The sequence below is a fragment of the Canis lupus genome, chromosome 26 (genome assembly GCF_048164855.1).
Source record: "Canis lupus baileyi chromosome 26, mCanLup2.hap1, whole genome shotgun sequence".
Lineage (NCBI taxonomy): Eukaryota > Metazoa > Chordata > Mammalia > Carnivora > Canidae > Canis > Canis lupus.
The window spans coordinates 32086260-32110891 of NC_132863.1; the positions used below are offsets into that span (position 1 = coordinate 32086260).

The 24632-nt window shown below is 50.4% G+C and overlaps 1 protein-coding gene across 13 annotated transcripts in view; it reads right to left on the reverse strand.

Annotated features, from left to right (window-relative positions):
- Positions 1-24632, reverse strand: part of PTPRT (protein tyrosine phosphatase receptor type T) — a 1036563-nt gene that overhangs the window by 43692 nt on the left and 968239 nt on the right. For 8 of the 13 annotated variants that reach the window (XM_072801054.1, XM_072801063.1, XM_072801062.1 and 5 more), the window contains 7 exons: positions 17577-17613; positions 16089-16186; positions 12879-12995; positions 8419-8573; positions 4741-4876; positions 2482-2631; positions 1019-1192 (listed from right to left, as the gene is read on the reverse strand). In XM_072801054.1, coding sequence (XP_072657155.1) covers positions 1019-1192; positions 2482-2631; positions 4741-4876; positions 8419-8573; positions 12879-12995; positions 16089-16186; positions 17577-17613 — 867 coding nt within the window. Of the gene's footprint in view, positions 1-1018; positions 1193-2481; positions 2632-4740; positions 4877-8418; positions 8574-12878; positions 12996-13718; positions 13779-16088; positions 16187-17576; positions 17614-24632 lie in introns of all 13 variants that reach the window. The other 5 variants (XM_072801053.1, XM_072801051.1, XM_072801058.1 and 2 more) reach the window with 1 other exon arrangement.

The following is a 24632-nucleotide window of genomic DNA, read 5'->3' on the forward strand; positions in this document are numbered from 1 at the left end:
GACATGGCCTTGGACATGGTGGGGAGGGGAACCTGGAAAGGCTTATCTCCAATCAGGCAATGGTATTACTGGTCCTGAGCCTAGGGAGGTGAGATGTCTGTCTCTCACCGGATTGCACAAATGTGGGGAGGCCCACAGGATGAATTCTAGAGTGTGAGTCCTGGGTTCTGGCTCTGCCACTAGCTTTCTGGGTGACCTTAAGCCAGTCTCTTTCTCTTTCTGGTCTCAGTTTCCTTTGCTGGAAAGCATAAGGAGCCTGAGACCAGATGATCCATGGCTCCTTCTTGCTGCAAACATCTCTACATGCAGGAGGTGGAGGGATGATCACCAGAAGAAGCTGAACACCCAGCGGGGAAGCATACAAGTCAGGAGCAAGGACTCACTGGGGCCAGGACATGACTTCTAATTAGGGTCATGACTCCTAAACCAGGTCAGAGTAGGAGTGCCCTGCTGAGACTTGATGCTGAGCAAGCAGGAGACAATGCCTCTGATGGAACAGTCAGGAACATGGCCTGTCCCCTTCTGTGCTCTCTTTGCTGCATCCCATCACTTGTCCAGTAACCACTTTCTGAGCAACTACTACCTGCCAGTCTCATTCCTGTCTCTGCATAGGAATTACCTGGGAACCTGCCTGGGAGCTCCGTGAGGGCAGACCCTATGTCTGTACCATCTTGCATTCCCACAGCCCAGGCCAAGGCCTAGCATATGGACTGTTTCCTGAACTGAACTGAAGGCAGCAGGAAGGAGGGACTGGACAGGCCTGTGCCATGTTGTCATGGACCCGCACTTTAAGCTCTTGGTCTATTCTTTCCAGCCTTATGGGAGCAAAGAGCTAAGAACACAGCCAGAATATAGGTTGGGGCCAGAGCCTTCGTGGGAGCAAGCCTTGGGGGGCAGGAAGGTCAGAAGCAGGGAGAGGTTGGCTGGGGGCGGTGGTGTGGGGTGTCAGTGCCCTGGGTTCCAGCCATCTCCACCTTGAAGAAACTTCCCAGTGAGTGCCAGCCAGGGCCCAGCTTACGTCCATCAGTGCGGCATTGACATAGTTGCTGGGTTCCCCATCCACTGAGATAAGGAAGGGCAGGCAGCGGTCCAGAGGCAGGACATCCATGCTCCGGTTCTTATCATGATTCCGGGGCAGGAGCCCGATGCTGCAGTCCTCAGGCCGGACGCGGGGCGTCACGATGTTGAGGGTCTGAAGGCGCAAAGATAGATAGGTAGGCACCGCTCAGGTGGTTGCTTCAAACAGAGACAAGTGAGGTTCGAACTCCGCCTACCCCAACCTATCTCCATCCTCCAAGCTTGGCTCTCCAGTCCCTCCCCAGCACTTGTTCCTCTCCCATGTGACAATCTTCCATCTCCTGTTGGCTGCCCCATGCCCTGTGCACTGAGCGCCTCTATTGGGGCTGTGTGACACCCCTGTGATGCCAAGGCTGCAGAGGCAGCACACCCACACACAGCAGACACAGGCTGCCAGCACCTGCCAACTGTTAGAGCTAAGGTGCTCATTTCTGTGAAGGGTGGGACAGCCAGGAAGTTGGAGGGTGGGGCTGGGGTGTCTCTAAGGAGTGCTATGCATCCCTTGAAGTGCCATGGAAGGAGGGAAAGGATTTCCCTAATGCTCCTCTCAGAGAAAACAGTCCTTAGGATGGAAGGATGTCTGGAGAAGCTGCTCAGGATGGAAGAGACCACCAGTGGGCAGGCTCCATGACTGGAAAATGTCAGGGCTGTGTTCTGCAGAGTGAGTCTTACAAGTGTGGGGCCAGAGCTGAATTGTTTGGCCAGGAGACCAGGTGCTCTGTGTACGCAGAAGGCGGCTGTGGCCTCCATCCTTCCCCCATTTTGCACTTGGCCTCCTCTCCCAATCAGTAAAGCCTCTGTCTGAGGGAGCATGGGGGTACTGGTCACAAGGGCTGCAAGGTGCAGATCTGCTATGCCTGAGCTGAGCTGAGCTCTGGGATGGTGCTTCTCAAAACTCAGTGTGTGGACAAATTACCCCGAGATCTTGTTCAGCTGCAAGTTCTTATTCAGTAGATGTGGGTAGGACCCACGATGCGATATTCCTAATGAGTTCCCAGGTGAATCTAATGGTGCTGGTCTCCAGACCCCGCTCTGGGTACTGAGGATCTACGACAGACACCCTCCAATTGTACAGAAACAGCAAGAAAAGCTGAGCCCTCCAGGGGTGGCGGAGTGAGGAACTCACACCTGTATTTATAAACTTGTCTCCACCCACAACTGGGACTCGACTAGAACTCAGTTTAAACACCCGATCGGAGTTAAACCCAGTGTCAGCAGTCATTGAGTGACTGGTTAAGGGTTGCTCGTGGCTGTGCATTGTATGCTCTGGAATTCATTCTGCAGCCGTCGAGAGCTACAGACCCTGGAGACCCTCGATTTCTCAGTTCTCACAAAGAAAACCCCATAGATGTGCGCAGTGCTGCCAAAGGCGGCTGGGTCATTGAGCCCAGAACTTGCTCATACCTGAAACTCGTCTTTGATTTGACTGGAGTTGGTCTGGGGGTCCAGCCTGCTGATGTTGTAGTAGAGAGAGCGGAACTCGCACACGGGGATGGCAGTGTTGCCGCAGAGGCACGCTTCCAGGATGGCATCGTGCACAAACACGTACTGCTCCTGCCAGGCCGTGGAGGGGACAGAGGGGGTTCTGGGTGAGAACAGTGGCCTGGGAGTTTGTTGTCCAAATTTAGCCCCCTGGCTGTGAGGGAGGGGTGGGATTTAGACCGCAGAATCACTGCTTCCTGTCCCCAAACCCGAAAGGCCAAGTTTCCATGTTTCTTAGTGATTGCCTGAGTGATGGGGTTTTGTCCCTCGTGTAAGACTGAACAGTGTGGTCACTGATGACAGAGACTTCAGGATCTGTTGCAGCATGGGCTCTTGGTACCTGCCTATGTCCCCTCAGCTTTCACCTTGAAGGCAGCCTACTGCAAGCCCCTGAGATTCAGGCCGAGGGATTTCTTCTAGTCCCAGCAGCACCTGGGGCTGGGTGCAGGGCGAGCCAGCGGGCTGAGGAGTCAGTGCTCGGGAAAGGAGCCCGAGAGCAGTGTCAGCTGGACAGCTGGGACAGAAAACCCAAATTCCTTCTCTCTCAGGTGGGATATTTAGAAGGGCACATCCTATACTGCCTCAGAGCTCCCAGCAGGCTTGGGCTCCAGGTGTCCACAGGGTTAAACAGCTTGCAAAACTCCTTAATGGTGTCACGCGGCTTGGCTTCCTTTCCTTCTCTTTGCCTTCTAACCAATGAGTCTTGGGATCACCTCCCATATAGGCCACATGCCCTTAGCTCCTCTCGGGGTCCGCTCCTGACCCCTGTGCCCCCTGCCACCTCTATGCTTTGCACCTGTGGTTGTCTTCCTCTGGAACCCTGTCTCCTCCTCCCCCACTTTGCTATATCCCTCCGCTTCATTCCCTCTGGAAAGTCTTCTTTCTGCAAACTCGCCAGATGGAAGCTGTTGCTGTTGCTCCCAGGCCCTTAACAAATATTTGTTGAGTGACCGTTCTCTTGCAGAACTTGGCCCATCTCTACATAAAACACTTATCCAGATGCGTCATGATGATTTGAATGTCTGTCTCCCCCACCAGACAGCAGGCGTGTCTAGTGCCAGCCAGCGAGCCTGTGCTCCGCAAGCATGAATCTGGGAACAGATAAAGCAGCCTCTTGGCTTTACTGCAGCCTCCCCAAGTCTAGACACTAGCCTGCAGGAGTTAGCTCAGAGCCCCCAGCAGGGTCCTACGTGTATAAGTTTGTAAATGGGGGCATTCTCTGTGGAGCCAGCTGTGACTGGCCTTGCCCAAAGCCAAAACTTTCCTTTGCGGGACTGATGATGGATGTAGCTTCTTATCTGTCCTAGCTGATGGCCTGGGCAGCCACAGCCTTCCCTAGAACCAGATGATACAGGTTTGTTAGAAGAATAACCAGCCATGGTTCTGAGGAGTGGGGTAGGCAGAAAAGGCCGCCTCACAAGAGATTATGGTTCAGGGAAGAGAGCATGGGACTTGGGGTCACATGAACCCGAGTCCCACAGCACTGTCCACATGTGTGCAGACTTGGGGACCTAGCTTCTGTATTTCTTTATCTGTAAAACAGGGATACTAGTAGGAGCTGCCCCATAGGTTTGTTGTGAGGAATACAAATAATATCCTGAATATAAAGAACCTAGCATGATGCCTGGCACAATGATAAAGATGAACACCTCCCGTTTCCCTCAGGTCTTGGGTCCTCTACCTGGACAGAGGGAGGCCTGAAGGTCTGCTTTTCCCTCAGGGCATGGGCTATGTGTTATCTTTCTTGGAATCCCTAGAACCCAGCCCAAGTACTCAATACTTTTATTAATTAAGTCATTCATGCAGAGACTGAAGCAATGCTCAGCACATAGTAGGAATTCAGTAAATGCCAATCCTTCCCCATCTTCTCTTTCCCTCAAGGAAGGAGTGCAATTCAAAGAAGCCTTGAAAGCTGCCATTCACTTCCTACTTGGATGCTCTCAGAGCTGGGGAACTCACCACTATGCCTCACTGGTGCAAGTGCTTGCACTGTGGGACCCCAGGGTTCGCAGCAGTGTCCTAGCTTCTACCTTCGTAGGAGGCCATACATTCCGTCCTTCCATTTCTTCCACCCCCATGTCTCTTTCTATAGGATGCCTCCGCCCATGGGTGTCTGTTCTACCTTGCTTCTCCTTGGCCAGGGCTGCAGCTGGCTGGCCAGCTCAGTCCCCCAGGACTCACCTCCGTCTGCACCAGGTTGACCCTCTGGGCCCGGAGCTCGCGCACACAGTTGAAGATGTCCACCACCCCTTCGTTCTCGGCCATGTCGAGCATGGTGTCGATGGCGATGAAGCAGCCGGTCCTCCCCGCTCCAGCACTGGGAGAGAGGACGGTGTCTGTGTTAGGGACCTCCAGGCATGACCAGCCCTGGGGAGAAGGCCCCTCCCTCCAAGCCCTCAGCTCTGTCCCGAGGACCCTGCAGAGAGGCAGTGGGCTGCAGAGGTCAGACACTATCCTCTGAAGCCTGGCGCTGCAGGGAAACTCTGAGCAAGCAAATGAACTTGGAGCCTCAGCATTCTCTTTTGTAAAATGGGAGGGCTATGCTTGCCCTGGGGGCTATTTTATCAGAACCTGCTTATTTTTGCTGTACTCGTTCAGTAAAGACTTATTTAATGCTTACAAAGCGCCAGATGTTGTTCTAAGTGCTTTACAAAACTCCCTCGTGGGGTTGTTGGGAAGTTTCTCACCCCATTTTACAGGTGAGAAAAGTGAGGTGCAGAAAGCGGACCTTGCTCAAGGTCACAGAGCTGACATGCAGTGGAGGTGGGACTCTTCACCCCAGCAATCTAGCCCTTGGGTCTGTGCTCTTAGACATTCCCTCCTAATAACAGTCACAGCATAAGACACATGCTTCGACAACACATACGCAGGCTGTTTCCTCCTCTGGTGGGCGAAGTTAATCTATGTTGTACAAGGCATGGTGCCTGGCACACTGGACATGCCTAATAAACATGTCTTCCTCATTCCCCCTTCTGTCTTTGTCCCTCTGTCAGCAGACAGGTTGATGGAAAGGATGGAACCAAGGAAGCAGAGGTGAGGGAACAGAAAGGAGGTGGGAAGGCAGAGACCAGATCCTCTGAGTGGTCCCAAAGGCAGAAGTGAGTCCCATGTCTCATGTCACAAGCCCCAGGTCTGGCTCCATTTGCACCTGTTTTCCCAGGAACATGAGCCAGGAGCATTCTTAAGCTGCAATAGGTGACACCCCCAAGACCCTGGTCTTGTATACATACTCTGATCCTATTTATTTTTTTAAAGATTTTATTTATTCATGAGACACACACACACACACACACACACACACACAGAATGGCAGAAACATAGGCAGAGAGAGAAGCAGGCTCCATGCAGGAACCCAATGTGGGACTTGATCGTGGGACTCCAGGATCATGCCCTGGGCCGAAGGGAGGCGCTCAACCCACTGAGCCACCCAGGCTTCCCTATATACTCTTATTCTGATCCTACTCAATTCTGACCTCTCATAGCTTCCTTTAGGAAAATTGTAGCTCGGGGACAAAATAGTGAAAGAACTCAGCATGACCATGGACCACAGCCTTCCCTGATCATCACGGGGTTCCAGTCATGTACTGAACCAGTGACAGAGCACTGGCCTTAAATGCACGTAGTTTAGGAAGTGAAGGCCGGGCTAGTGAGGAGGCCCGTGCTGCCTGTGTTTTCACATCTCGCTTCCCCTAGGGGGAGACAAGGGATGGGGCAGGGAGAGAGCAGTACTGGCTGACCATAAATCCGGGGAGGCCAGGTCACCGGGACCTGTTACCCACAATGGTCTGAAAAACAAACCCGTGGGAAGCAGTCTTCGTTCTTAGTAAAATTTTATGGTATAAATGGAGTGAAGTTTGATGTGTATTTGTACGTTTCCACCTCCTAATCCCACCACCCCCCTCCCTCTTCCAGAATGGACTCAGCAGGCTGGGCCCCAGGGAGTACAAACAGCCACTCATCTGTGTCTTCCTGAAGGCTCTCCTTCTACCTGTGTAAGGGGAAACAACCTGCCTGACCTGGTTTTGAATCTTGGATCCACCAGCAGTGAACCACCTGCCTGGTGTCCATAAGCCCCACCTATACAGTGTGCCTCCCTGTAGGGTTCTCTTGAGGACTTGAGCTGTATTTTCTGCCCAAAGAAATGAGCTCAGTTGCTGCCCAAATATGAGCTCAGTTGCTCATGATATTTGGGGTCAGACCCCTGGAACCAAATCCTGGTTCAACCACTTATTAGCTGTGTGACTTTGGGTAAATGACTTAACCTTTCTGGGTTTCAATAACCTCAACCACAAAATGAGGCTGATGATCATAAATAGACCCACCATGTCACACTGATAGCATCACACATGTACGCTGCATGAGATGATGCGGAAAAAACACACTGCATGTAAATGACTCAGCCCTGTGCCTGGCTGCATAGATAGCAATTTCTCAATAAATGGTAGCTACTTTTATTGAACAAATATTTATTGAGCACCTGGTGTGCACTAGATGCTGGATTGGGAGTGGGTATTTGAAGTTAAGCAGACATGGTTTCTGCTCTAAAGCATTAACAGTCTGGGGAGGGGGCCAGAAACAGGCAGAGAATTGTAGTGTTTTTAAGTGCTTATTATATGTCAGGGCTTGCAGGCCTCATATATGTTACCCAGCACATTTCATCTTCAGAACAGCCCCAGGAGCAGGGACCCCTGTGCCAGGGGCATTAGGCGGACTGGCTCCGGAGGTAAGACAGAGCTGCTGTGCAAGGAGAGCCTGATAAATGTGTGCCATTGTCTCTCTTCCTCCCCTATCCCTGCTTTGGCTGTTCTCTGGGACACAGGGTTTGGGGGCTAATGTTCTGCTGTCCTTGAACTGTCATGAGCTGTCAAGCAGAGAATATATGCAGGATGTTTTGAGGGCCCAGGGCTGATGGTGACTATCACCTCCTAACCCTCAGTGACCTCATCTGTGAAATGGGATCTCTAATTCCCACCCGATTGTATGGGATGCTGAGTGACAAGGGGCTGGCCCTGAGATGCCTGCAGTTTGTGGAGTCCCTCTTTGGATTCACCCAAGACCCTGACCCTGGTGGACACCGCCAGGTAGGGAATAAGGTAAGAAGGTGCAGGGCCTGAAGAGCTGTGCTGGGCTCAAGGTCACACTGGGAGGAAGGCGTGTGCAGGCCAGCTGGCCTTTAGGTCTGGTCCAATTCTGACTGCCCTTGACACAACACTTCATCTCCATTTAGGGGGACTGGAAGATGTGCCTGTCATTCCCCGTGTGACTTTCTAGGTCAGAGCTGAAAATACCTCTTCTCCACAATAAGGTGAAGCCTGGTGCTGTCCATTTATGTTCTCTGTTAAGGCCCCTGCAGGCCAGCAATTGATTTTTAAAATAACAGAACTGAAGAGAAGCACACTTCCACTGAGGCGCCCTGCTGCCCTGGCAAGCAGCCAAAGGCCAACGTCTGGAGAAAAGCCTGTCAACTCCTGGCTCGGCCCATTTACACATGTGTGATCTGAGCAAAGCATCCACCTTTGCAGCACCTTGATGCTCTCGTCTGTAAAATGGGAAGGATGATAACGCCCATCCCTCCAGGCTGCACAGGGAGTGTGCAAAGTGCACCCGGAGCAGACGTAGGCAGTGTGAGCCCCCGGCCCTAGGTGGCTTTACTATTTCAGGGCAACAATGATGATACCAACTGGTATTACTACTATTACTTTGTTGTTGTTGTCAAACCTTGGGACCTAGGCTGGGCATGGGACAGAGGCAGTGCAGTCTTGAAGGCAAAGAAGGAAGGCGGCTTGAAAGACAGTGTCTCTGTCCCTGAGAGCAGAGCTGCAGGAGCAGCCTTGTTTGGAGCTGGAGGCCGTCACTTACCTGCAGTGGACCACTATGGGCCCAGCCTCAGGGGGGTTGAGAAACTTGACCTGGCGCACGAAGCCCAGGAGGCCGGTGGCGTAGCAGGGGACACCGTGGTCGGGCCAGCTGGTGAAGTGGAAGAGGCGGAGCTCCCGGATCTCGTGGTAGCCTTTCTGAGGAGAGAATGGGCCTCTGTTCCTCCAGCTGCTGCCTCCCCACATGCCTGTCCAGCACCCATGGGGAGCATGCCTGCTGCACAGAGGAACCAGCCTCCCTGCTCCCAGGGAGGAAAGGACCCTGCCAGGTGAGCAACGCTTGCCACACAGGATGACTTCTGTGATCTGCTGCATCCAGGAGCCATGGAAGTCAACAATGTATTAGTAGTGGCTTTGCTGCAGGACTTCTCAGAGCCTTTAGTGGGCTCAGGAACACTCTGTATCCCCAAGGGGGTGTTGTAACACACTCACAGTGTTTATCCAAGGGACTCTCTTTTGACAAGGGACTTATAATCAGAACAGACTCAGAGAAAGGTTCATCCAAAACATCGAGTTCGAGTCATTTCCAGTGGAACATGAGGCCTTTCAGTGACTGGGGTCCCTCACTGTCTCCAGGGCTTTCAAATTAAAAAAAAATGTCAAACTCCTTGATTCATTAGATTCTTATTTAGAATTATAAGATAGGAAACAAATAAAAGCAGAGCTTCTCTGACTGATGGAAGCAGTGGGGCCTGGGGCTCCGGTTGCTTCCCCTTCCCCTCTCACCATTCAGAGACACCCTCCAGGCTAAGAGCATGTCTCTGACCAGTCCCTACAGTGTCAGGTGTCACCTCGGAGCCTGTGTCCTCACCTACTTTCTCCTACCTTGCAATCTCCTGCAGATATGTAGAGAGCACTGAATAGGAAGAGTGTTTGATTATTCTTTCAGCTAAGGAATATTCACCAAGGGTTCTCTATAGTGCCAACCCTTGTGTTAGGCACTGTGAAGGCAGAAACAAAAGCCACAGTCCCTGTCCCTGGAACAGCTCATGGTCTAGCTGGAGAGGCACACTCCTAAGTGGATAGTCCCACTGAAGTGCTTAAAGGAGTGTCAGGTAATCCCATCTGGGGAAGGAGAAATCAGAGAAGGCTTCCTGGAGGAGGTGATGTGTGACCTGAGGCTTCAAATACATTAATAGTGAAAATAACAGGTAACATTTATCAAGCACAGACTGCGTGCCTGTTACTCTTCTGAACCTTTCAATGTATTAACTCATTTGATCCTCATCTCAGTCCTTACACTGTTAACTCTGTTGTATGGATGAGGAAATTGAGGGTAAGCCAGGTTAAGGAATGCAGCCAGGTCACACAACTAGTCAGCTGTAACCCAGTCTGGACCCTGGCTGTTGGACCCCACGGTCTGCACTGCTCGTCACTACGAGACACTGATGCCTGACTGTTGCCCAGTGGAAGAGTCGGCGGGACTCCTAGGCAGAGAGGCAGCACAGGCAAGGAGATGGGGACAGCACGTGCATGGACTCTCACACACAGGGCACCCCCAGGACAGAATGGAAGACAAGCAAGGGTAGACAGAGGGACGGGGGTGGGAGGCTGGGCGTGTTGGATCCTGGAAGGCCTTGATTAGGGAGCTATGGGGCGGTTGCCCAGGTGATTGCACAGAGGGGAAGTGCATGGTCAGGATTGTACCGGCTGCTACAGGAGCATGGAGGTGAGTGGGTGTGTTGGGGGGCAGTGCAGAGAGTACTGGTGCTGCCTCCCCTCCCAGATTCCCTTTCCTGGGCCAGGGTTTCATACCCAGCTCTTCTGAGTCTTGGCTGCAGACACCCATAGCTACCTCTTCCATCAGAGAATTGCCCAGCCGACCAGGAGCCCCTTCCCCTGGGAGTCTAGGGGGACAGGCAGCTGGCATTCATTTATCAAGCACAGACTGCGTGCCTGTTACTCTTCTGAACCTTTCAATGGTTCAGATCTGTGAACAGGACAGGACAGCAGCTGACAGGACAGCAGAGTGACCAGTGGACTTGGTGAGTCTGCCCAGGGCTGAGGGATTTCCTGGGAAGGGGGATTTTTGGTGCCAAAGCCAGGATGGTCCTGGGCACACCAGGACGTTGACCCTCATGGAGGAACAGAAGCCCCTGTGCCTCCGGACAGGATCAACTGTGTGGTGGGGTTCATGCCCCAGAGCTCCTGGGGGATCCAGCTGACTCTGGTCTCGGGCTGAGAGCACGCCCTGGCTTGGCTCCTTCCACTGCCCTGACCCTCCTCCCCTCCACCCCCCCCTTCTCAGAGCTCTTCCTCAATGCTTCGGCTAGGGCACCCAAAGCCCTGCCTCAGGCTCGGCTTCCCAGAAACACAAACTAAAATGGGGCGAGACTAGGGGCAGAGAATCCCACAGGAGGCTGAGGCAGTCCAGGCCTGAGCATGCAAAGGCTAGATGGCCGCCCTGATGGATGAGGTGAAATAGGAGAAGAGGAAGCAGCTTCAGGAACACTCAGTTTTTCATTCAATTCTCCAGGTCAATTCAGCCCCAGGCAGCCCAGGCTCGAGCCCTCACCACCTCCCCTGTGGTCACATGTCAGGGGTCCTCTCTCCCCATGGGACTGCGCTCTCTTCAAGGGCAGACACATCTTTCTGAGTCCCCAGCTCAGCAAGTGATTTTAGAGCTAAAGCCCCAGGCAGTGTTTGCTGAGCACCTGCCTACCATCTCCAAGGCTTCCCAGCTCAGGAGTCCCTGCTACTCATCTCACTCCCGACACTAACTGTGGATGTGCCAGATGAGATGGGGGCGCCGCTAGGTCCTCTGCCTCAGCCTGTGTTCCTAGGCCTCGGCTGTAGGAGTCCTGGCTGCTGGTGACTTCCCTTTCTCTGGAGAAGGGCCCTCAGCTGGCAGGACCCAACCTGCACTGCAGGGGACCTCTCAGGGGCTGGTCCACAGTCAGTGGGTGGATTAAGGCAAGGAGGCCAACTTTGTGGTGCAGGCCATGCCCTGGCAGCTCCCGTGGATCAGGCCTAGGTTAGACTCTGCTGAAGACTCTGTCCTCGCTCAGGCCCCCCTGACCTTCCCTCTCCTGTTTCCCTCTCTCTCTCTTACAAGTTTCTCTTGAGAGTGGTCCCTGGATACACCATATGCACCCAAATCCTCATCTCAGGCTCTGCTTCTAAGGAACCCAACCTAAGGCCATGTTGATATACCTGTTCCTTCCTCCTTGTCACAGGGAAGTGCCCTTCCCTCCTGGCTCTTCACCTGAGTCCATAGATACGGGCTTTTAGGAGCACGGGGCTTGGAGGGGGAGCTTCCAGGAGCAGCATGTCCTCTGTCGGCCATGCGTGCAGGTAGGGTACCATGCATACGCCTGCTTCGGTCCTTACAAGGATTTGTCTGAACCCCAACAGCACAGCTCTCAGAGCAGTGAACCCCCACTGCTTCTGCATCCTCGGGTCTGTGGCCACTTGGTCCATTAGTGCAGATGCTTCAAAAAATGGCCAGTGTGGACTAGTAGAAGGGGCAGTGAGCTTCAAGTCAGGGGCAGAGGAGGGAATGTGGTTCAGCCAGCTTGCAGTTGGGCAACTGTGGACAACTGACCCGCATGCTCTGTGCCTAATTTTCTTCACCTATAAGATGGGAGTAATAATACTACCTCCCTCAAGAGGTTGTTGGATTTGAATGAGTTCATGCATGAGAAGCACTTTGAAAAGCACCTGTCTTAGTAATTGCTCAATAAATGTTAGCTATAATGTTATAATAGGAATTAAGTGATAAATCTGACTTGCAATCTCGCTCTTGCTCATCTAGCTCCTGCCAGCCCAGCCTCCTTTCAATGTCTAGACCAGCATTTCTCAATCCCAACATCATTGACATTTTGGGCCAGGTAATCCTTTGTTTTGGGGGGCTGGGGTATCCTGTGCATTGCAGAGATTCATCAGCATCGCTGGCCTCCATCCACAGATGCCAGCAACACCCCTCCTTCCTCAGGTTTGAAAACCAAAACTGTCCCTAGACATTGCCCAACTTCCCCTAGGGAACAAAATCACCACCAGTTGAAAACCCACAGGCCTAGAACATGTTGAAATCTTCTTTCCCCTTGACTCTGTGTGCTTCTTTCTTTCTGCCCTGGCATAGTGTTCCTCTCCCCTCAGCCAGATCCTTCTCATCCTTCATCGTCTGCCTAAGTGGCTCCTCCTCCAGGAAGCCCTCTCTGACTGCCTTGTCTTCCTGTCTCCACTCGTGGCAGCTTTTTTTCCATGGCTTTCATCACCATATGGCATCAGTCCATTTATCTGTCTGTTGAATTCTGTTTGCCCCTCTCACTAGAAGGGGGAATCCTGTGTAGCAGGATCTACATCCAACTGGACTGCTGATCCGTCCCTGGTGCCAAGCACAGGGTGGGCACAGAGCAGACCCTCATTCAGCATATGACCCGAATGAACAAACAAGTCGGCTTGCCCAGTGGACAGGCTGCCCACAGCCACTGGGAAGCTTACCTTCTGGACTGTGAAGGTGCGTATGACATATTCTGCTAGGGGCTCTGTCTCAATCAGGCTGACTTTGATGTCTCCATAGACCTCTGTGTCATCCGGCCAGTACCGTACACACTTCACCTGTGAGGAAAGACAGGGACAAGGATGGATGAGTGGGTGGCTGAGTGTGAGCAGCCGCCTTGTCTGGCCTTCCTGTTCAGATAAACCCAAGGGCGATTTTGGTGGCATTTCGGTCCAAGGGGCTCTCAGCTGGCCAGGGACTAGCAAACTGCACAGGGGCCACGCTCTCTCCCAAAGGAACTGGAGCCGTGAGGATAATGGTAGTACCTTCTTTTGCAGAGCTCCTTAAAATTTCCAAGTCCATTATCACACTAGGTGATCGAATCGATCAAGGTGTGAGATAGGCAGGTGGCGTTACCCCACTTACAGATGGAAACAATGCTTGAGTTTGGAGGTCTGGTACCTGGTCCAAGGTCACATGGCCAGTTTCCTACCTCTGGCTGAGCCCTCTTTCTGCTAGATCGGGTGGGGCAGCTGGGCGGCGTCAGCAGTGCAGAGATGAGAATAAAAGGTGGGAAGCAGCGAGGGCGTGGAAGCAGAAGTAGTGGGGAGAGGGCCATTACTATTCAGAGGTGGTAACTAGGGGCTGGAAGGAGAAAGGTTCTCAGTTGGGAGAAGGATGCAAGGAGCGGGACTCAAAGGGAAGACTTTGCACAAGGCTCTATGCCCGGGCGGTGGGTGCAGATGCTAAGCGACAAGCCAGTCCCACATTGGACTCTACATCACACTCCGCGGGAGGAAAAAGAGATCACTGTTTTCCCCTAAAAAGAACAAAAGCATTACCATTCCGGGGGACGCCGCGCGGCCTAGAGTGGCATTTCCCACAGTGTGTTCCGCTGGGTGCTAATAGGTGTTAGGTAAAAAAAAACAAGAAACAAAAAAAACAAACAAAAAAAGGTTTTGTGGTCAAATGAGTTTGGGAAATGCTGGATTAAACAAAGTTAAACAGGCCGCTCTGCTACAAGACTCCTCAGCTCGTTGAACGTGCTAACGCTAGTGTGTGTTCGACTCTCCGAGAGGGGCAAAGAGGGCACAGCATTTCCCAAACGTATTTAACCATGGAACCCTCTTCTCACTAGGTATCCTGCAGACTAGCATCCCATGGAACCCACTTAGGGAAACGCTGGCATAGCGCAACAGGCTTTGCAGGCAAATGGATGCGTTGCTTGGTTCTAACACTCAGCAGCTGTGTAGTTTCCAGAAAGTGCTGAAATCTGAGGCTCAACTTCCTATTAATAATGATAGCTAACCCTTACTGACAGCTTACTATGTCTCACACTGCTTCCTAAGTGGTCTATGAGTTCCTTACATGTATTATTTTAATCGCTTATCACTACAACCTTACACAGATGTGATTATTACCCAACTTTACAGATGAGGAATCAGAAGTGTTGAGGGCCTAAGAAGATTGTCCAAGGTCAGGAAGGGATGGAGCCAGGATGCAAAGCCAGGCCACCTGAATAATTACCAGAAACACTGCCTCCCTCTTGTAGTTGTCGGGAATGAAAATGAATATTAAAGTGCATCATAGGCGTCTGGCATAGTGCTTGGCTCCTAGCGGGATTTCCATCAAGATATTGCTCTCCTGATCCCTCTCCAAATCCAAATTAGATTCATCATCTATCCATCAAGGGAATCTGTCTCCAATATGGGATAGGCTATACTATAGGCTGGAATTTGCCTCTGAATTCTTAAATCCTAGCCTAGCCTGTTTGTCCCCAGCAGCTGCTCTGCAGGCCTAGGTCCTTGGGAAGTAGCTGTGAATGGAGGGGTCATGACACTAGCACAAGAATTAAGAGGCAGAGATTGTGGCCAGGCTCTGGCTGAGAGACTAAAGGACAGTTACTCCAGCCCTTTGGGCTTGTTTCCTCATCTGTAAAACTGGGGAGGGGACGAGGTGAGAGTGGGCTCGAGGATCAAGTCTCTCCTGGTCCCAGAACCCTATGAGGTCACGAGATGTACACATCCCTTTCCTGGCTTATGATTCTCTCTTTCCCATCATCTTGGAGGCCGAGACTCTTTACTTTAATGGACTATCTGGTTCTTTGCCAAAACAAAAACTTACCTGCCCACTCTTCAGTTAGTTCATATGGTAAGTAGAGGAGAGGCCCTCTTCATTCTAGTGTTTGGCACCCTATCTTTCGACCCAGCAGCCCACCCGCCCACATGCCACAGTTTACCGAGTCAGCAAAAGCAAGCTGGGAATAGCAGTCCCACTTCCAAGCCCTAGGAGTAGCTAAAGATGACATAGGAGAAAGTCGAGATAGAGCAGAGCAGGAGACCAAGGCCTGAGCCCTGAGGAATATTGAGGTTTAGAGGTAAGGGAACAAAGGGTGGATGCTCTGAGAGGCTGAGTTCGATGGGAAGAAAGAAGTGGCTTTTGGATTTGTCAACATGAAGGATGCTGGTGATGTTGACCATATCACATGGGTGGGATGGAGGGAGTAGTTACGTTGGAGAGGAAAGAAGAGAACGAGAGTGGAGAAACAGAGCCTGTATGTGAGTCTTTAGAGTCTGGCAGAAAGGTAGGGACAAGAGAATCCTTTTTGTTGGCGTGTTTTATATTTTCAGGAGGAAGGTATTCAGGACATTTCTATGTCCCGGGGAATAATCTAGCAACAGGAAAAAGAGTTACTTTTCAAATGAGAAAATTCTTGAGTAGGATCTGTGATTCAAGGCACTGGGATTGCCTTGGAAAGGGCAAGAGTCACTTCCTCTATCGAATGAGGCTGAGCTACGTTAGAAACAGCAGATATTTTACCGTTTGGGTCAACAAAAATGGCCTTTTTCTTTAATTTTAATTTTTTTTATGGTTTGCCCTGATAACAGAGGGGAAGAATGAGAAGATGATTGCAGATGCAAGTAGGACTGTGGCTTTGGGGTGTGAAGATGAGAGTTCATGTCTATATGGCTTTAATTTCCCCAAAGGGCATGAGATGACGTCATCAACGGAGCGGAGCGAGGGAGGAGGAAGGGATGACTTGGAGGGAAAGGCCGTACTCCTCAAATGGGAAGAGGGCTGAGGATTTCTCCCACGCAGGCTGTTGTGAGGGTGAGCTGCTAGACCCCCGGGGGCACGGGGCACAGAGCAGAGAGGTGCTCTGGAGGGCAGTGCCAGCAACCTCTGTCCGGGTAACTGCGGGAGGGGCTTACCCTGCCCACTTCCACGAGGTTTGTGACCATGACGATGCTGGCTGAGTTCTCCTGCCAGATCATTCTCCAAAAGTCCTTGACAGTCTCTTGCATTGGACCTGCCGACAGAGAAGGTGACAGGGTCAAAGACCACACGTGCAAGGAGGCAGCCGAGAGGCCGCCCCTCCTGGTGGGTCAGTCCATGCTCAGCACAGGTGAGCGAGAGTGAGGCCAGATGATCCTTGCTGGGACTCCTGAGTCGCTGAGACTGGGGCCACAGTGTGGAAAAGAAAAGGGGCATTCCAAACTAGCATGGTCTGCGGCATCCACTGCAAACGTCAACAGCTCTTCCTCCTCCCTCTGCCGGCGTCCTGCTCAGGTGCTGTCCCTCAGCCCCTACTTGGCTTCCCACTCATCACCTTGTAGGGACTATATTATGAGTTAATGATATAACTTAAGGGAGTTTTCATACAAATCCAGCTCTGAAACCTCAGTGAGAGACAGGGAGGAAATTGGGGTTGCAGGGGGCGAAGAGGACCTAATGCTGCCAGGCACCCGATGCTCATACTATAAAGAGTTAGAGGCCCAATTTTGAGCTTGAAAGACACAAGGAGCATTCCTCTGGAGCCCACGTGGGAGGGAGGGAGGGAAAAAGACATGGACGAGGAAAGCGAGATAGGATCTGAGAGTCCAAAGCAATTTCCTTGAAAATTTCTCTTTCAATGTCCTGGGCCTTCATCGCTTTTCCAATTACAACAGTAATACATGTGTTTGATATAAAAATCTACATAGCATTTTTCTGTGTATATATAGGTACTTATGTATTTGCTATAATAAGTGAATTACTATATGCATTTTTACATGTATCATTATTAAATGCATTTTTGCATGCTCCTAAAAATCCTTAACCAAGCATGATACATGTTCACTGCATGATTTTCTATAATATAGAAGCATCGCACTTTATTGAAGCAATCTACCAACTGTTAGGCATTTAAGATTTTTCACTTTTTTTCCTATTGCAGATAACACGGTGAAGAGTATCTTTATATATGTCACTGTCCACAGATATAATTATCCTCAGGATTTCCTCTCCAAAGGGTTTGGGAGGTAGGGTCCTTTTTTAAACCTCTGATAGTGTACTGCCAAGTTGTTTTCTAGAATGGCTGACTAGTTCTCTCTCCTAGGCACATGCTCATCAAGGAGATAAGACACCATCAGTTCCAGTTCTGGATGGTGGATACTGTTGGCACCTGCCCGAGGCTGGGGCTTCTGGTCTTGCCCTGTCTATGACCCTTTCCTAGCGCCACCTCCTTTATCTCTCACTCATGTCCCTCCCCCTAGAGCTGAATTTGTCACCTCTTTCCTTCCCACACAAACAAATGGATGCTCCCAGGGATCCCTGGAGGCTCTCCAGCCTACTCCTGTGTGACTTCTTTGCTGGCAGAAACCCATTTCTCTCTTCCAGTAAAGCATGAGGACCCTTTCAAGGAAAAGGAGCGGACTTACCCTGAGTTGCAATGTAGTGCCGAGGTCGATGGTATCCCTGCATGACAGGAGAGAAGCATGGTGAACAGAGAAGCACGGTGAAGGGCCTCCAGTCAAAGCTTGAAAACACCAGAGTATTAATAGTCATCCCTTCCAAGATAGGCTTTACTCACAGGCTTAAAATGAGAATCGCATCAGGCACTTCCCAGAGAAGTGGCAAAAATTACATAAGATAATGCAGGTAAAGCGCTTATTAAATCACTAAATGTGGGGTTCCTGGGTGGCTCAGTGGTTGAGCGTCTGCCTTTGGCTCTGTTGTGATCCTAGGATCCTGGGATCTAGTCCCACGGGGAGGCTGCTTCTCCCTCTGCCTATGTCTCTACCTCTCTCTCTGTCTCTCATAAATAAATAAATAAAATCTTTTTAAAAAATCACTAAATGTTAGCTATTATAAATAAATATATAAATCACTAAATGTTAGCTGTTAGTTACTTGGGAGGGGCCCATATAAGGCTTGCCTTGGAGGCAAAACTGAGTGGCTCTTACTTATGCCCATGTACCCAGAAAGAGGTAGAGAAGGAACGTGGGCGTTACTGACAAAAAGTCTTCCCTAAGTATAATTGCGTGTGGAACACTGTGTGAGTCTCTATAGAGGACCTGATAGAAGAAAACAACTGCATTGTTGGCCCCTTCCATGAGTAATAATTAGAAAAAAAAATTCAGAAAGAATACCACCGTGCTTCTCTGTGCCATAGGGCTGGGCTTGGGACTGGAAGTCCCATTCACCAGGAGGGCCCCGTACAGGTGTGACCTAGGGGCGGGTGAGACTACTTTCTGAGTTGGAGACCAGTTTCTGATATCCCTGTACATTTCGCTGTCCCAGGAGGCCCCACCGTGCTCTGCTGTGGGGTTGCTCTGTGCTCCATAACCCTAATCATTGGGGAAGAGGTTGAAGACAGCCTTCTCTTTTGCCTGGGTACGATGATACAGGATCCCTTTTCTAGCTCCAGAGAGGAATTATATCGTACTGGGTAGAGTTCAAGTTTTGGACAATGATTTGCATTTAGTACATACCACTGAACATAATATGTGAATGAATACATGAGCGAATGAACGAATGGATGGATCTATACATTTTCAAACTAGAGATGCCAGTAATGGAGCCTGCTGGTGGAGAGGTTAGCGAGAGCCCTGAAATCCACTCTCCTTCATGGTTCTCTCTCAGGAGAGAACGAGCCCTAATGTTAGATGAATACCTAGTTTTGTCTCAAATTCTGGTGATCAGTCTTTCTGTCCCGTCGGGGTAGATGAGCTGCCTCAAGGTCCTCTCACTTGGGAAACGAGCCAGAATTGCCATCTGTATGGTTTATGGTGAAACAGACGTGGCATCCCTGAAGTCCTGGATCCACTTTCTGATTCAAAGACTGGGTTTTGAGTCCCCTGTGTATTTCTCTACCTTGGTCTTCCCCTTGCTCCAGAAATACTTAGTAGGTACCTTTCGATTGCTGGGCATACTCTAGAGATGCCAGAGTTCACTGTCAGCACCAACCCAGGGCCGGTGGCGTGGCCAGAACTGGCAGGCTAACCACAGTCACTAGGAATCATCAGTGCCCCTAAAGTCTTCATTTGAGTGGTCCTAGCTCCTTAATGAAGTTATCAGCTTCTTGAGGACAAACACTGCCTCCTAAGTTTAAAAAAATGTTTCATAAATAAATAAATAAATAAATAAATAAATAAATAAAAATAAAAAATAAAAAAATGTTTCCATAGAGGGGCAACTGGGTGGCACAGTCCAGTGAGCATCTGGTTCTTGGTTTTGAGTTAAGTCATGATCTCAGGGTCATGACTAGAGCCCCATGTTGCGTTGGGATCTGCGCTCAGCATGCAGTCTGCTTGAGATTCTCTCTCCCTCTCCCTTTGCTCCTCCTGCTTACGCTCACCCTCTCCCTAAAGTAAATAAATATTAATTTTTTTTCCCATAGAGCCTAGCACAGTGTAAGACTCAGAGCAAATGTCCCGTGAATGAGTGGCTCTAGACCCAATTGCCGGGGTCTGAATCCTGGCTCTGACCTTTATGAACTGTGTGGTCTCAAGCAAGTACTTAACCTTCTTATGCCTCAATTGATTTTTTGCCATCAAATGAGGGTACTTATATACATACAGTGTTGCTGTTTAGATTATAGGGCAGTTACTCTGTGCCAGGCACTATTCTAAGACTTAACATATATGACTTTATATTATTTTATCAGTTATCTGGCAAACATTTATTGGGTGCCTACTGTGACTAAGTGTCCTTGTTGGCCACTTGGGAGATGGCAAGCTCAGAAGCCCTTTCCTCCTCATTGCTCTGCTTCTACCAGAAAACTGAGCCCCTCTTTGAGATAAGAGAAGTAGGAAGGGAGGTAAGAGGGACCAGAAGCTATCTGTTCCTTCAAGTCAAGATGGTTAGGGTTTCCTAGGTTTGAAGGAGGAATTAGGCTCTGGGAGTTTTCTTCGGTAGGTTTGGGAACAAGAAACTAGTCCCCCAGAGTGTAGACGGATGTGGTTTCTCAAGCCCACCTTCTTCCATTACCAGCATCATGATGCCTCATTACAGCCCTGTCCTTCCCGACCCAGGCCACGGCACCTGCCACTTGCTGGCCTCCCTGCCTCCAGTCTGGTCCTGTCTTCCATCTGCTTCCAGCCAGAGTGAACTCTCCAGTGCACATCTAGTTACTTCCCCACTGAACAGCCTGCAATGGCTCCCCACTGTCTACACAATAATGTCCAAATGTCTTAGCTCAGGACGAGCCATAGCCTTGCTGCCAGTTGTCCCTCTCCATCTCCTCCCATGGGCCCTATATCCCAGCTTTCCTGCACTGCACTTCAAACGAGACCTCCCTCCTCTTAAGCAGTCCTGTGGGCTTTTGCATGTGCCCCACGAACATACAACACGAGCTGCACTAGAGTTTTTGTACTTTTCTCCCATGGACCATAGCACATGCCACTTGGAGCTGGGTGCAGTTTTCAGTAAAGGCTGGTAGGTGGCATACACACATAAACAGGTCTTTGATACCACTTGTCATGGTATCCCCATTTCCTCCCTCCAGTGGCATTCTCTGTTCCCACTGCTCTGCCCCCGGCTCACGTGCTGTCTTGCCCTTCTTCAGAAACAGGAGTCACATTTCCATCTAGAGGCCTTCACGCTGGCCATTCTCCGTGCCTGTTGCATCAGTCCCCAGTTAACTGGCTGCTTTGCTCTCTCCCTCCATCCTGGCTTCTGCTGGGTTGCTAGTCACTTCCACAGAGAGCCACCTCTGACTACCCTGTCCAACGCTTTCACGATTCTCTGGGTTAATTTTCTTCAGGGTCCTTATCCCCAGGAGCATAATGTTCCTTGGTGATGTACCTACTCACGGTTGGTCTCCCCAGTGGAACAAGAGTGCCAACAGGGCAGGGCTGTGTCCGGTTTGCTGGTGGCTGTGTCCCCAGCACAGAGAAGTCTTCCTGGGCCATCAGCCTCAATAAAAACATACCAAAGGCATGCATACATGCGTGCCGTGTGCCTGTCTGCACCCTGCATGTGAGGGAAAAGGCCCTCTGGTCCCCAAGACCCCAGCCAGTCCCCAAAGAGAAAAGGTTCCAACCACAGGACACCTCAGCAAGAGAGATTAAAGGAAATGTATTGCTCAACTGGGCTTTACTGGGGATTTGCCAAGAACTGGTACAGAAAACTTCCTAACCTTAAAAGAACTTTGAGTTCATTTAAGTCCCACCTACACAGCACACAGATCGACTGCAAACCAGCACCGGGCCTGCCTCCATCCGTCTGTGAGCAATGGGAAAGAGGCTTGCATCCAAAACGCATTTATCTCACTCTGAACTCATGCATCTGTTACTTACTGGGGACCCAGATACGATATTTATTTCCAGACTGGTAATTTATAACAGATTCAAGTGGCCAATACATTCTCGGGTGTGCAAACAAACCCGCCAGCGGGATGGTTCAGATGGTAGCAGAACCGTGGCCTCTGGAGGCACAGACAGGGCTGGCCCCATCCAGCTCATTATCCAAATGGAGCTGTTTTAATGGATCCTCAAGATCCAATTGTGGATAAATGATTCCAGCATGGGCAGTTAGCTCTGCTGAGAGCAGACGTCCAGGAGGATTTCAGCCGGGGTAGAGACCAGGGCAAAAGAGTGAGGACCTCGAGCCATCCAGGGTGTGTCTTGCCAGGAATTCCCAAGGATGATAGGAATTTTAAGTTTGCTGGAGTACACAGTAGGTTCACAATTAACGTGATTCCCCACCCTGTATGGGTAACGTACTGGGAGGTGCTTGTGCTTGGTATCTTCTCTATCCCTCAATGATCTCACTTTTACCTTCCATACTCAGCTCTGTGCCATGGATGGATGCTGATCTGTATGGACTACATCATGGGCTTCCATGGCTTCTGGCTTCCAGTTGGGTTTGGCCAATGGGGGGCAGACGCAGGAGCCCAGACCAACCAACGATGTTGATTTCCCCTATTTCTGTTCCAACCCTCGCTAACCCCTCTGCCCCCTGTTACTTCCTTTGAGTGAGCCTCTGTTTCCTAACAGGAGACTGATATTCTGCTAGGATAGCATTATTATAGCATTATTATCCTACTTTACAGATATCAGAACAAGTAAATACTTTACCAAGATCATAAGGCTAGAAAGTAGAAAGGCCTGGACTCCAGAGGCCCAACAAGGGCTGAATTCATGACTTTGGGCTCATGAAACTGACTCTAAGCACCGAGATCCAGTGGAGGCCAGTGTCACATATGAAGACAGCATCTAGCAGAGGCTATTTGGCCCATCTGCGTGATCTGCTTCTTTGAAAGGGATGAGATTGTGGGGTGTCCCTAGCACACAGAGAACTGGATTCTAACCATGTAACCTTGAGCAAGGACCTTAACCTCATAACCACAATACCTGGTTTCTTCTCCTGAAAGGCTTGCAGAATGCAGCATAATGAAAGGACCTGGCAGGAATGGGAGGCATTTTCAGTGTTGATGTTGCAGAGATTCACCTGCACTTCAGGCAATTCCATTTGTTGCCTGTACCATACCAAAGTGCATGCTGGCTGTGACTGTAGTGCTCCTGCAACTTTGTTTATCTAGCAAAGTATCTGTCTAGGAAAGTTAACTTTTGTGGGAGGGTTACCACTCAGATGGCAAATGCTGCATACAGCACTGTGGGCCCCAAGGACACAGCTGAGACAAGGTCAAGGGGAAACCGGAAGGAAGTAGTTCAGTCTGGTTAACCGCATGCTGAGTTCCCACTATGTGCTGGCTGCAAGGTGCTGTTGGCAGCTGGCAGGGAGGGGCAGGAGGAAAGGCTCTGGACTGGGAATTACTATGGTCTAGTTCCTAGTTTGGTTTTACTTCTGACTAGCTGCATGGCCTTACTAAAGCTTTATAATATATTATTATTATTATTATTATTATTATTATTATTATTAATTTGGAAAGGAAGAGACCGAGGGTAGGAGGGGACAGAGGGAGAGAGAGAGAAAGAGAGAGAGAGAATCCCAAGCAATCTCCACACTCAGCACAGAGCCGGACATGGGGCTTGACCTCATGACCCCAATATCATGACTTGATTCGAAATCAAGAGTCGGGTGCTTAACCAGTGGACCCACCCAGGCACCTCAAGCTTTGCAGTCTCTTTAAACCTCAGCTTCTCTATCTGAAAAGTGGGGATGATTACCTAATTTGGGGGGCTACTGAAGGGTCTCCATGGACAGACTCCCTTAATACCACCCTTCATGGGGCCCAAACATGATTAATTTAGAGCCACTGGCTGTTGTCCTAGCTTTACTGTTATTATTTAAGCCAGCAGAACATGGAGGGGAAGCCACCCCTGATTCAGACTTCTGCTCTCTCCTCCACATCCTAGCAGTGTGATCTGGATAACTTCCATAATCAATCAGGGGCCTCAGCTAATTCATCTGGAAATGGGTAGTAATCACACTTATGAGGTTGTGGTACTAGTTCAAGTAATGTTGATACACAAGAGGTGATCTTAGGTTACTATCAATCCTTCTTGCCTGTTGGACTCTTACTCACTGGCTACGGCAGCACTGTGTTACCTCATCCAGGAAGGCTTCCCTGACTATCCACCCCTACCCCAACCAATGCTTTGGTTTTCCTTTATGTTCCCATAGGCCCTGCTCTGTGAAGGTCTCTTTTCTTACCTAACTCCTTCACCAGACCTGGTCCCTTTTCAGGTCTGGATTTCTAGTACACAGTAGAGGACCTGCTCAGCATTTGGAAAATGAATACTAGATGCATGAGGGAGAGGCCAGAGGTATGATGGGTGGATATTCAGAATGCATTCTCCAGGCTCAAAGACAGGCTGTTCTGAACTGGCCATCTTCTTGTGAACTTTCCTAGAAGGGCCATGGGGACAGAGACTGTGTCTACCTTGACTTCCACTGAAACTCTAGCCCCAGGTCCTGACCACGGGAAGGCCCTCTGTATGCCAGGGTCCAGGTGAACCCAAAACCACTCTGGGTGTTTCAGACACAAGGAATTCAGCCTGGGAAGCTGGTGACATAGGTTACAGAGGAGCTGAGATGCTAACCAGGGAACAGAGTGACAGCCCTGAGATTGGCACCAGCAGGAGGCTGTAACCACCCTTGGAACTAGTGGATGATGGGAGACAGAGAAGCTGCCAGCCCAGAGAGGTGGAAATTCTGGTGGGTGTGCCTGGTAGGAGCTGGCTCCATGGCTGGGATGCAGCCACTGCTGGAGCTGCCACCCAAAGAAGTAAGAGGGGAAGATGATACCAGATTTCCTTTCGCCTTCCAATCTCCCATCAGCACCTTCCTTGTAGGGGTTGTCCTGCTCTCCTTCCTGACCCCCCTCCCACACACACACTCAAAGGCACGTTCTCTCTCACATACACAATCATATAAACAATGCAAAGCAGAACGGGGAAGGACAAGAAACATATCTGAGAGCAAACAGACAAATGACTAATGCAAGGCTCCATAAATATTTGTTGAATCAATGAATCATCTGGATCAGCCTAGATTATGGGGAATTCAAACGCATACCACTCCATCTC